Here is a 12,911-nt window from a genome sequence, read left to right as displayed (position 1 = left end):
AGTCATTTCGGTCAAAAATGAGATAACGATACTGAGTGAATGCTCTCTGCATTTAGTATACATTCATAAACATTTTTACTTCAAACCCACTAAATCCCAGCCTCAGCCCATTCAGAAGTACCGGTGTTAGAAACCTATACATGGAACCCTGACAAAAATGCTTATTTTAAAGAAAAACATCAGACAGATTTAGAGGGTTTTGCATCTGAAGTCTTCAATTATAATAATAATCATCATCATCATCATTACTACTACTATTAACCTATTACCTACTATTTACTATAGTAACCTATTTCTATAATAACCTATTACCTACACTGTAAAAAAAATATTGTTGGTTTTTGTTGGTTTAACTTAAAAAAATAAGTAACCTGGTTGCCTTAAATTTTTGAGTTAATTGAAATTAAAAATTTGAGTTGATACAATGAAGGAAATTTGTTTAATAAATTGAAACTCAAAATATTATTGTATCTGAACCTCATAAAAAATTTGATAAATCATGAAAATAGCACTATTTTGGCATGTTTCACTGCGTCATCAGAAATAAAACACACACAATTACCCAATATGCTTACAGAATCTTTTAATAATATTTTAATAAAGGTTGTCGAATCTCAAAAAATGTTCATTGTATTAACTCAAAATTTCAATTTCAATGAACTCAAAATTTTAAGGCAACTGGTAACTTTTTTTCTAAATTATTTTTTACAGTGTACTAAACCTATATTACCTTTCTATAATAACCTATTACCTACTATTAACTATTAATATATATTAATAATCATTATTATTAATAATAATGATTGCTCATCCTATAATAATTGCTACTAATAATGTTTTAATACACTTAGCTGTTAGAATAATAATATTGCATATAGCTAATATTATTATTATTATATATAATTATTATATTATTTAATAGTATGAATATGTCTTGTGTTTTTCAGTCTTGGTCGGATCGTTCTGTCACATACACTTAAAGAAAACTAAGGTGAAGACTCATGTGTGCAAGAAATGTGATTTTATTACCAAAATAAACATAAATACAAAACAAAACACCCACAGGGTGGAAAACACATAATCAGAATTAACAAAACTCAACTCAAACATACCAACAGGAATCGCAGGGAAACGGGTGGAACATAAATTCATAAATCCCCTCTCGTGGCCTCATAGGATAGTAGTGTCATCGAATAATACACTTCAGAATCTCTGTTTTTTAGCCTATTTAGCCTACGGTTTTTCAAATGTATTCAGACATACCACTCTTTTGCCGTACTGTTTTTCGCATACTATAGTAGGGAAGTATTTGATTTCGGCCCTGGCCCCCGTCCCAAATGGCACACTTCATATGTTCTTCCAGTCTTGTGGACTTACAATGGCTGCATCCGAGATCACATACTTCCCTATGAGAAAGTCTAAAAACAGTATGCGACTAAATAAGAATGTCTATCTTCACAGTACTCATAAAAGAGTAGGCAAAAATGACCCAGATGACCTACTTCTTCCAGCAAAATTGTGAAGTGTGCATGCGAAGGACACTTTACTATCCAGTGAGGCCACGGCAGACGATTTAAGAATGGCAGTGAAGTGATGTAACTGGCTCTGGTAAGTCACATGATAATGACAACATGGTAAATGTTGTCCAGATTACATTTATACTACACACATTTATTGTGCAGTGTAGAAAACGTTATTGATTATAATGAAACTTTGTGAAACTGCAATGAAATGAAGGACAATGCTTAATGATTATAAATAGGGTGTGTTCTAGGCTATTTAATTAATTAATTACTTTAAATTAAGTTTAGTTTTTAAGGTTTTTAATGTGTGATTCTTTGAAATTGTGATTGACACAGCACTGGACAAAAATATCTGAAAAAGATAACCTATGTATAAAGAGCACTAATTTCAGAAGCACCCTCAGTGATTTGATTCTGGAACTGGACCTGCTTAATATACATATTCATAAAAAATATGGCCACATGATTCATATCAATAACAGTATGCTAATAATGATACATAGCCTACTACATAATGATGATTATTGTTGTTGCTATTAAATGTTCTATGTTCTTAATATGTTTGTGCTTGATATTAATTTGTGATTATTGTGATTATCATCATCATACTAAAATACTAATGTTACCTCACTTTCCCCTGCCTCTATTTAGACTATATTGCCAAAAGTCTAGGGATGCCTGCTTTCACATGCACATGCACACTGTAGGGTTTCACTGCAAGTTAGGGGCCAAGCCCAACCCCTGAAAAACAACCACACACCATAACCCCCCTTCCACCAAACTTTACACTTGGCACAATGCCAAACCCAGACTTGTCCATCGGATTTCCAAACAGAGAAGTGTGATTCGTCACTCCAGAGAACACTACTGCTCTAAAGTCCAGCGGTGCATGCTTTACACCACTGCATACGACACTTTGCATTGCACTCAGTGGTGCAAGGCTTGGATGCAGCTGCTTGGCCATGGAAACCCATTCCATGAAGCTCTCTACTCACTGTTCTTGAGCTAATATTAAGGCCCCATAAAGTTTGGAGGGCTATAACTATTGACTCTGCAGAAAGTTCTTCTGCACACTGTGCGCCTAAGCATGCGCTGACCCTGCTCTGTGATTTTCTGGTCTACCACTTTGTGGATGTTGTTCCGAATTTCTTCCACTTTGTTATAATACCACTAACAATTGACCATGGAATATTTAGCAGTGAGGAAATTTCACATATGGACTTATTGCACAGGTGGCAATCACCGTACCATGCTTGAATTCACTGAGCTCCTGAGAGCGACCCATTCTTTCACAAATATTTGTAGAAGCAGTCTGCATGCCTGGGTGTTTGATTTTATACATATTTGACCATGGGAGTGATTGGAACACCCGAATTCAGTTATTTGGAGGGGTGTCCCAATACTTTGGGCAATATAGTGTATTTGCAATCCTTATATTTAAATGTGAGAATGCAATGCTGAATTCATGTCTAGGCAGTAAATGTATATTTATTTTAATATTATACTCTATGAACAGCCCAATTGGCCCATGTGCAAACATTCTGTATTCAAGAGATGTTTTCATAGCAGAAGTATCTGACCTTCAAGATGAAAGAGGGAGTTGTTTACTTTGGCCACCATTCCTTTGGGTGCATTGTCCTTGCTCAAGTGACCGTGAATTTCCCATCATCATGTCCCATCTTAAAAATTCAAATTCCATGGACAGAATGCTGGAATTAAAGAATCTGTCTTCTCAACTGACTGCTGCCAAGTTAGCTCTACTAATTAACATGCCTTCTGATGGGCTCAATCCAAATACCTGATGCTTACTGATCATTTCCCGGTTGCAATTTACCATGGGAAAAATGTGTCTGAAATCCATTAGAGTCATTTATGGAAACTCCAGTGACAATGTGAAAATACACTAGTTATATAACAATTTCTGAATGTTATAAAGCAAATATGACTGCTTTTAAATATAAAGAGTTCCATGACCCTGCTTAAAAGTTTAGGGTCAGTACGATTTTTTTATTTTGATGGAAATGTAAAATTGTATTCAGCATAAAATCGATCAAAAGGGACAAATATTTGTATGTTTAAACGATTACTACAAGGATATTAAGAAGCGCAGTCGTTTTCAATTTTAATTTCATGAACATCAATTCAGCATATTATAATGTTTTGAAGGATAATGTGACTGTTTTACTGTATCCAAATAAACACATACTTTATTGGAGCATAACTTATTTCAAAAATATAATAAATTCGTAGGCCTACCAACTCCAACCTTTTTTATGTTGTTATTACAAATAGGTTAAAATGTGTACAATAAGTTAGAAGTGTTTAACCATATCAAACGTAATTGATAAGACAAATGGCCAAGCACATGCTGATGTTACCATAGGCCTAAATCCTTAACGCGCGACGCATTACATGAAAATTGTATTAAATTGCATCTCATGCTGAAATGCTGATGCAGCATGTTTGCCATGAGTTCCTGCAGCTGGGATGGCATTTGTCACTCACTCTATCAAAAGAATAAGCTGCTTGTGTAATGACTTCCTCTCTCTATTATGTGTGCGTGCGTGCGTGTGTGTGTGCGAGCGCGCGCCTTCTTCTCGAGTACGGATTTGCTGGTCGGGCGCATGCCTTCCTCTGCCTGGCTCCTTATAGTGCCGGGCGGGAGGCAGGAATTCTGACCGAGTGGTACGGACATCGCCGCCAGAGACCACAAACCCGGAGCTCTCCCTTTAAACAAGGTCTCATGATCGACAACTCTTTCAATCAGTTGTCCTGTCGTGGAGGATCAGAACGAACGTGCGTCCTCCCACACTTAAAGCAAAGCGCGTGAGTGACAGTGACAGTGGAGCTGAACATCAGCAGCTGACAACTCCACAGAGGACGATCCGTCGTGTAAGTTTTCTTAAATATTTTAATTCAGTTATATACTTTACTTTTAATTAAATAGCCTAGCTTTTGATAAATCAATCTATTTAGACGTAATAAAGATTTCTGTTCAGATGTTTAAAATTAAATGAGTCTCATAATTGTGTTTGACTCCTTGTGTAAATCATTGCAATTTTTTTAATAGCATTAATTTAGCTTCCATTTATATGAATGTTGTGGACTTAAATGGATAGGCGAGTTCACCCAAATATGGTAATTTCCATCCTTTACTCACCCTCATTTTTCATGTTTCAAACCTGACATCAGATAAACATTATAGAAGATATTATTGGTCACCAAAAAAATTATTCAAAATATCTTCTTTTGTGTTCTGCTGCAGAAGTCAAACAGGTGATAGTAGAAATTTATTTTTCACTGATCATCCTCATCCTCATAATAATATAAAAACACTTTAAAAAAAAGAAAGAAAAAAAGATGAGACTGTCTAAGTTTTTATGCTCACTAATATAATGTGGTACTGAATCAAGAGTTACGGAAATATATATAGATGTATATAAAATAGATTTGTAACTTTTTCCAGTGTATGTGTCAGAATACATCTGTTTTTGGTTGTCCTGTAAAATGCCATCCTCTGGTTTTTATGTTTGCAGATTTTGACCTGTTGATCATGCATCAGCTGTCTGTTACTTCCCTGTTGATATGTCTGTGGCTGGTGGAGCGCTGCCATGGCAACAGTAGCTTGGGCAACAGCCTCAATGATCTACACACACAGTTTGGTGTCAGCCTCTACCAAACTCTCACAGAGACAGAGAACAACTCCAACCTGATCGTGTCTCCAGCCAGCGTCTCATTATGTCTGGGGCTTCTGCAGCTAGGTGCCAGGGGGAACACTTTGGCACAACTTGAGGAAACTTTGGGATATGATGTCAATGGTAAGAGTAAGCAACACACTTGTAATATGCTTGTTGTTTCTAACATGTTATATGTCTGGCAACAGTTCTTCTAAACCTAATTCATTTCTTAAAGGGGTCATTGGATGCAAAATTCACTTTTAATCCTCAAAAAACCTACACACTCTCACTAATCAAGACGAAATTAAATTTCTAAGTAACATCACATCATATTGCTCATGCTCCGCCCACGGCCACTGATAGACTGCCCCATATTAGAATATATACACCCTTAACCATAGATATCCATAATAAAGGCTAGATGTCTTGTGCGCGCTGTTGGCCAATGGAGGTCGCCGTCCGCAACTTGCGGCCATCTTGTCACAGGCAGCTCGCTCACTCTTAACAGTGTGTTTTAATGGTGCATGCACTTTTAAATAGCCATAACTTGCTCAATTTTCAATCGATTTCCAAACTGTTTCATTTGTTATAAACGTCAGAGATGTAGTCATGTCACTACATATTTATGAATAATTATAACCATGGACTTCAATATGAAAGTAACATTGAACAGAACAGACAGGTGCAATAAAAAAGGTATTTATGTTAAATCAATATATAGGCTACTAAAACTGTGTACCGAATGGCAACATGAGAAGTTATATATATATATATATATATATATATATATATATATATATATATATATATATATACACACACATATACAGCTCTGAATGTTTTTTCCAGAGCTAGCTATTGCTAATATATATTGTTAGGGGTTACAGTTTTGACCCATAGACCAGATATGCGAAATGAAGACCAGGAGTCAGGATGTTCAATCATCGGAGAGAATTTTACTGAAGAATAGTTTGCAGTTTCATCAGTAGAGTCAGCTTCAGAGTCTCTCAGGGCGGTGTCAGGCCAGACTCTACTCTACACAAAATTACCACACCAGTTATACCAATTTCAAGGTCTTATCCACGTCATTACTGCAATGTGGATGCTTTTGATTGGCTCAGAGACAATGCACAGTCATGGTAAATTTCCACTCGAGTCAGTTAATCTGATGCACGTTTCCACTGACGTGTCACTTGTTGATGCTTTCACCCAGAATTAGGCCCGTAGTGACCTTCCAGATCTGGAGCAGGCGCCAGCTTGCCCAGAACAACAAGTCCACCCATCTCTTAGGGTGCCCATTGAACACCATTCTGATCTGTAACAGAATATTGCGCACATACACAGATACACAGTCTCTCCAAGGTTGGAGCTGATTAAGCTCCAGTTCTAACCAGTTCTTACCAAAACATACTGAAACATGTGCTTTCTTTCAGTGAGAGGGACACACAATAGTACAGGCAATATTCATCTTGAGTCTTTAGTGTTTCAGTAAAAGGAAATATAAAAGGAATAAAACATAATAAATTAAATGAAAGACACATCGCTATTTCACATCTGGAAGCCGGGCTAAGTGAGCAAACCCTGTTACTGCACTCCTGACATGTTAGGGGTGTGTGATACCTCAAAATCCAAACATTTGACCTTGTTGCCAGTGTTTAGTGACATATCACACAACTCTAGGCCAGACCCTCAGTCACTCCTCAGAGACCAAATACACACTTTAGAAAACAAGAAACTAAAACAAAATCATAACTGGATAGAATCATTATAATAATATAGGTAATATAGGAAGATAAATATTAATTAAGGTTTTGATTATGAAGTTAATTAGGATATGAATATATACAGGTATATTGAAGCGGCAGTGGATTTCAAAATCCCCCCTTCACTATATATACATATACACACACTTTTATAATAAGAATATCACTATTATAATAAAATAATTCGTATTTAAAACAAAAAAACAAAAAAAACTAAGTTTATTTTAACTAGACAAAAGATTAAAATCATTGTCATAAAATCATTATTGGTGTCAATAAACCTATATAATTGAACAGCTCGATTGTGGTCTCAGATAACGTGCACGTAAGTTAGCCGTGATACACAGGCTGCACGATTAAGTCGTTTATCGAAACGAAAAGCTGCAATTTCAACGTGTTAAAGCATCCAGATTTGTAGCCATGTTAATAACTTTTGTAAGAAACCAAACCATTTGTAAATCCGTCAAGATTTCAGCGAGATAAGAGTATTTATGCTGTACAGATCACTCATCTTACATCAGGTTCCACAGAGCCCGTCAGAAAGCTTGCCTGTGACAAGATGGCCGCCGGTGATGCCGATGGTGACTCCGCCGTAAGACATCTAGCCTTTATTATGGATATCTATGCCCTTAACCCTCAGCTCTGGAAGCCAATACAGAAGTGACTTAAAGTGAAGGTGATAAATTAAGAAATCAACTTTTTGATTTAGGCGCACGTGTGTATGTGTTTGTGTGTGTGTGTGTTCACGGCACGCTTATATCCACAGATTGTGCGGGCCATGTAATACAGAAATAATATTCCAATCCATCGTGGGTTGATGAGAAATAAATCATTGGGTTTGTTAGATAAAGACGTTTACGAGCCCAACGAGAGAATCCAGTTGCTGCTTTAAAATCATTCCTTCCCTCATGTGAACTGAGAAGGGGAGCTGAAGCTCATTAAATATACAAATTATATCTAATCCTAGCCGTGGGTGTTTACTTGCAAGTCTCCAGTGCGGCACGCCCATCAAAACCCAGCGTTTTGGAGAGAGCCTCAAAACCAGTGTAGAAAATAGCCTATTACTTATTAGTTATGAGTGACATCAAGGACGCTACATCCCTTTTTTTTAACAGTCTATGGTTGTACCTGTCTGCCAAGGCAGCACTTCACGTGTCCTGTGTCTACACGCCCCACGGAAGAGAGGGGTGGGGTGAGCAGTAGCTCATTATCATTTAAAGAGACATACACCAGAACAGGTCGCTGTGAACAGAGCTGTTTTTGAGGAGGTAAAATGGTGTTGTTTTACACAAACATTGAGGATTTTAGCCAAGTGTCTGTTACAGACATTACATGAAAATCACACCTCATGGTCATATTTCGGGATGACAATGTCAAGATTCATCAGGCTCAAATTGTTAAAGAATAGTTGAGAGGGAGCATAAAGAATCATTTTCACACATGAATTGACACCTCTGAGTTAGACCTTAAATTTTTTTAAAGTCTTTGGGCTGTGCTGGAGTAGACTTTACAGAGTGCTTGACTCTTGCATTGTCTCGATTGATGAAAGAAGGTCTGACATATAACATGCTTGAAACATAATAATCACTGGAATCCTGATCCTGTTATATGATGATACAATGTTCTCGTCGCAGATGCTCGTGTACAGGACATTTTGTCTCGGCCACAAGGAGACCTGGGTAATTCCAGTGAGGGGGTGCGTCTTCAGCTTGCCAATGCCTTATTTGTCCAGACTGGTGTGAAACTCCTGCCAGAATTTACCCAGCATGCCTTGGGATGGGGTAACAGTAGTCTACTGAGTGTGAACTTTAGTAATCCCAACCACACTCATAGTCGGCTACAGCAATGGGCACGCTACCAGAGTAAAGGTGAGTGTCGTGGCCCTAAAACTGAAAATCATGATTCATATTTAAAATGTCTGCAGTGTCATTTTTAAGTGATGGATAAGGCCTACAAAAAGATTTGGGATCTTTGTATATGACTTAATTTTTTTATATATAATGTTAATTACATATAAACTATGCAAAATTTAATGATTTGAATTTAAGTACAATTATAACATTATGTAAAATTAAATACTGATTTGAATTTAAATATAAGTATATATATAAAAAATATAATTTTGCAAACGTTTTTGCAAAAGTAAATATTGATTAGTTTAAATATCAGTATGAATAAAAAATATAATTATGTGATATATTATGTAAAATTAAATTTTGATTAGAACTGAAATGATTTAAATTTAAATACAATTATGACTTTCAACTATAATTTTGTAAATGCATATTTTGTAAAGGTAAATATTGATTAAAAGAATAATTGAATAAATTAATTAAAAATATAATTATGTGATACAGTATGTCAAATTTTGACATGAACTGAAATAATATGATTTTAAAATATTATATATATATATATATATATATATATCATGTCAAATTAAATATTGATTTGAATTTAAATATAAGTATGAATTTAAAATATAATTTGTACATATCCATAATGTAAAAATATTGATTAGAACTTAAATATAATGACTTTTAAATTATAATTATGTAAAATATTTTATGTAAAAGTAAATATTGGTTTAAATGATTAATTATAATTAATAATTAATTATGTGATATAGCATGTAAATAAAAAAACGTTTTGATTAGAGCTGAAATATAATTATGACTTTAAATATAATCATGTAAATATTTAATGTAAAATTAAATACAATGACTTTCAAATATAAAATATAATAAATATTGATCCGAATTTAAATATAATTATGACTTTCAAATATATTATTATTCAAATATATTATTATTATGTAAATATATTTGATCATTTTGATGTATGAATTTAAAACTAAATATTGATGTCCATTTCTATTGTTTTATTATGACAAGACATATGAAACGAGTATAGCTTTAACATTATTGAATTATTGTGATTTCTAAAGCGGATGACCGTCTCCAGACAAGAGAGGAGCAGCTCCGGTCCAGTGATGCCCAGGAAGAGGCTTCAGGGCGAGACAGTTTGCTGCACATAGCTCTTCTGAGCACGGTGGTGTTCCATGGTGCCTGGCAGAAACAATTTCTCTTCACCGAGACTCAGAACCTGCCCTTCACCCTCTCAGACGGCAGCACAGTCAAAGTGCCCATGATGTACCAGTCAACCGAAGTCAATTTTGGTAAGGGAAGGAACAGGACAGACAGCGCTGAAATGTCTCAATCAATACATTGGTTTTCTACGATTTTTTTTTTTTTAAATGAAAGTTTACGCTTTACCTTTCCACCGGTCTCAGGGCATTTCCGACTACCTTCAGAGCAGGAATACACTGTGCTGGAGCTGCCATACCTGGATCGCTCACTCCGGCTGCTGGTGGCGTTACCTGCTGATCGGAAAACCCCTCTGTCACAGCTGGAAAAGCACCTCACGGCCCGTGCTGTGGGACTGTGGGATACTGGATTAAGACGCACTAAGATGGATATATTTCTGCCCAGGTAACAACATGAAAAAATGAACTACACATTAAAAATGATTGATTGACAACTGAAAGCAACGGAAAATAAATATGTCTTTAACATAGACTTAAAACCAGCGATGGAGTCACAGGACTTGATGTAAACCGGGATTATTGTGTGTATTTCAGGTTTAAAATGCAGAGCAGGTTCAATCTGAAGCCAGTTCTGCAATCTCTCGGTATCTCTGATGTATTCAGTCCCTCGGCTGCTGATTTCAGAGGCATCTCAGGTAGGAAAGAGTTTTAAACCAGTCACAGATGCTGAGAATATCACAAATGTCATCAGATGAAATCCACAATTGCAGATTCGCTCACTCTGTGAAGATTAAACCTTCTGTTTAAAATGTCTACAGATGGGGAAGGACTTTTTGTATCAGAGGCTTTCCATGAGGCGAGAATAGAGGTGACGGAGGAAGGGACAAAAGCAGCTTCAGCTACAGGTATGTCATTTTGCTGAAAAGGATTAGTAGGGAATTGAAATTAGATTTTTTTTTAGAAATACCTCTAGATATCAAGTACTGTCTGTTTGTTGATGAAGATTAAATTATTTTACATTGACATGCCAGCAAGTTTGGAGACATTGCGGTTTCTAATGAGGTCATGTTTACACCTGGATGTTGCAGTCAGTGTTCCATTGGTTGTTGATTTGATTTGAAATGAGGTTTATGATTGGAAAATCCCACGGTCAAAAAAAAAAAGTAACATACACAGCTGAAATCATTGACATGCATTTAGACAATAGGGTGTTTTTTTTTTTTTTTTTTTTTACTTAAAAAGGTAATGTCTGTTTTATAAACTCAACAAAAAACTCCCTCTCTCTGTGTGTGTGTGTGTGTGTGTGTGTGTGTACCTGCTTGAGAATTAGTTGTAGTCAACAGATGGGATATAGTTGAGCAGCCTGTTCAAGCTGTGAGTCCACTGGGGAATAATGACCAATCTTTCTTTCACTGTCTTTCTTTTTAGCAATGGTGCTATTGAAAAGATCCCGTTCAGCAGTTTTTAAAGCAGATCGACCATTTCTCTTTATCTTGCGACAGATCAACACAGGTAAATACTAGAAACGGTAATTAGTACTCATAGCATTTTTGTTTCTATTTGATCAAAAATACAGTAATGTTATAATTTAAAATACATATCTATTTTAAAATGCTATTTATTGCTGATGACAGAGCTGAATTTTCAGCATTATTACTCCAGTCTTCAGTGAATGGACTGCATTTATATAATTTATGCTTAATATTTTTGTGGAAACTGACATGAATTCCCCCCACAATACTTTGATGAATAGGAGAACAACATTTATTTGAATAGAAATCTTTTGCAACATTATTAATGTCTTTAGTCTAAAGTATCCTTGATTAATACAATTATTTCTAGGGCTGTGCAATATATCGAAATTATAAAAATATCGCAATATGCATATCGCAACAGCACGCAATATCTGAATGACTTTAATAGGCTACTTCAACATTATGAAAAGTGTACATTTTAGGTTGATGCATATAGCAGAGAATTGACTGGGCACGTGACTGTTACTTATGTGACTTGCTTGACGTTAAAAACAAGTTATTAAATTCAATAACTTAAAAACAACTCCTTACAATCAAGCACTGTCTGACATTCACACACATAGAAAACAATTATGTTAAAATTTTATTATCAGATTTGTGAAAAATTTCTGCTAAAACACTGCTGGTCACTTTCAGAAGTTGTAGCAATGCTTTCTTTTCCCAAAAAGAATGTGAAACATAAATGGTGTCATTCTCAGTTTTTATATATTTTAAAAAAAAGTAATTTAAATAGATTTTACACACTAATAGCAATTTCGTATCGCATATCGAAAATCGCATTATATAAGAAGATATTGCTATTTTTTTTCGATATTGCACAGCCCTAATTATTTCATTAAAATCGTTGAAATTTCATTTGTGGGCTTTTATTCCACAGGTTCGTTGCTGTTTATAGGTCGAGTTCTGAATCCAGCTGAGATGTCTTGAGATCCATGCAATCACAACTGCTTCAAATTATGAACACACGGAGGACACTTGGCAAAAATCATACAAATTCATAGGACCGTTAGGAGGGTCCACTGACACTTCAGGAAGAGGGACAAAACTTTTGTACATATCTGTAAATAAATTTTTATTACATCAGGGTTTTTTGCACTTCACAACATCTACTGTCATTTTTCCCCTTCTACCCTCTTAATTTGCTCATTTTGATGGAAATGTTTGGTTACCATCAGTTACTAATTTCATAGAATTCAGTTGAACTTGCAGAATTTTTACTTTAAACCAGGGTGCTGTTTTCACACGTACTGAAAAATGTAAAAGGCTGTATTGGATCACAGTGTGGCATTTAGGATGCAAAAATATAACACAAAAATAACAATCCTAATAGGATTGCAAATACACATGGGACTTCATTAAACTTGTTT

The 12,911-nt window shown here is 35.4% G+C and overlaps 1 protein-coding gene across 1 annotated transcript; it reads left to right on the top strand.

The window, feature by feature from the left end:
* The first annotated feature begins 1,020 nt into the window (after nt 1-1,020).
* Nucleotides 1,021-12,637, top strand: serpine3 (serpin peptidase inhibitor, clade E (nexin, plasminogen activator inhibitor type 1), member 3). The gene is made up of 9 exons (XM_067445006.1): nt 1,021-4,415; nt 5,060-5,341; nt 8,598-8,831; nt 9,911-10,141; nt 10,256-10,454; nt 10,604-10,704; nt 10,828-10,914; nt 11,438-11,521; nt 12,422-12,637. Exons 2-9 carry the CDS (start codon nt 5,077-5,079, stop codon nt 12,469-12,471), a joined length of 1,251 nt encoding a protein of 416 aa, XP_067301107.1. The 5' UTR covers nt 1,021-4,415; nt 5,060-5,076; the 3' UTR covers nt 12,472-12,637.
* The last annotated feature ends 274 nt before the right edge of the window (nt 12,638-12,911 follow it).

Source organism: Pseudorasbora parva, chromosome 5 (genome assembly GCF_024679245.1).
Source record: "Pseudorasbora parva isolate DD20220531a chromosome 5, ASM2467924v1, whole genome shotgun sequence".
Classification (NCBI taxonomy): domain Eukaryota; kingdom Metazoa; phylum Chordata; class Actinopteri; order Cypriniformes; family Gobionidae; genus Pseudorasbora; species Pseudorasbora parva.
Note: the sequence above shows the minus strand (reverse complement) of the source record. Positions and strands in the feature narration are given on the sequence as shown.

Bases quoted from the DNA above. Each gene is read 5' to 3' on its own strand.
- serpine3 (XM_067445006.1), top strand. From the start codon at position 5,077: ATGCATCAGCTGTCTGTTACTTCCCTGTTGATATGTCTGTGGCTGGTG. The intron at 5,342-8,597 runs GTAAGAGTAAGC...TTCTCGTCGCAG, and splicing joins TTTGGGATATGATGTCAATG to ATGCTCGTGTACAGGACATT. The intron at 10,142-10,255 runs GTAAGGGAAGGA...CACCGGTCTCAG, and splicing joins GTCAACCGAAGTCAATTTTG to GGCATTTCCGACTACCTTCA.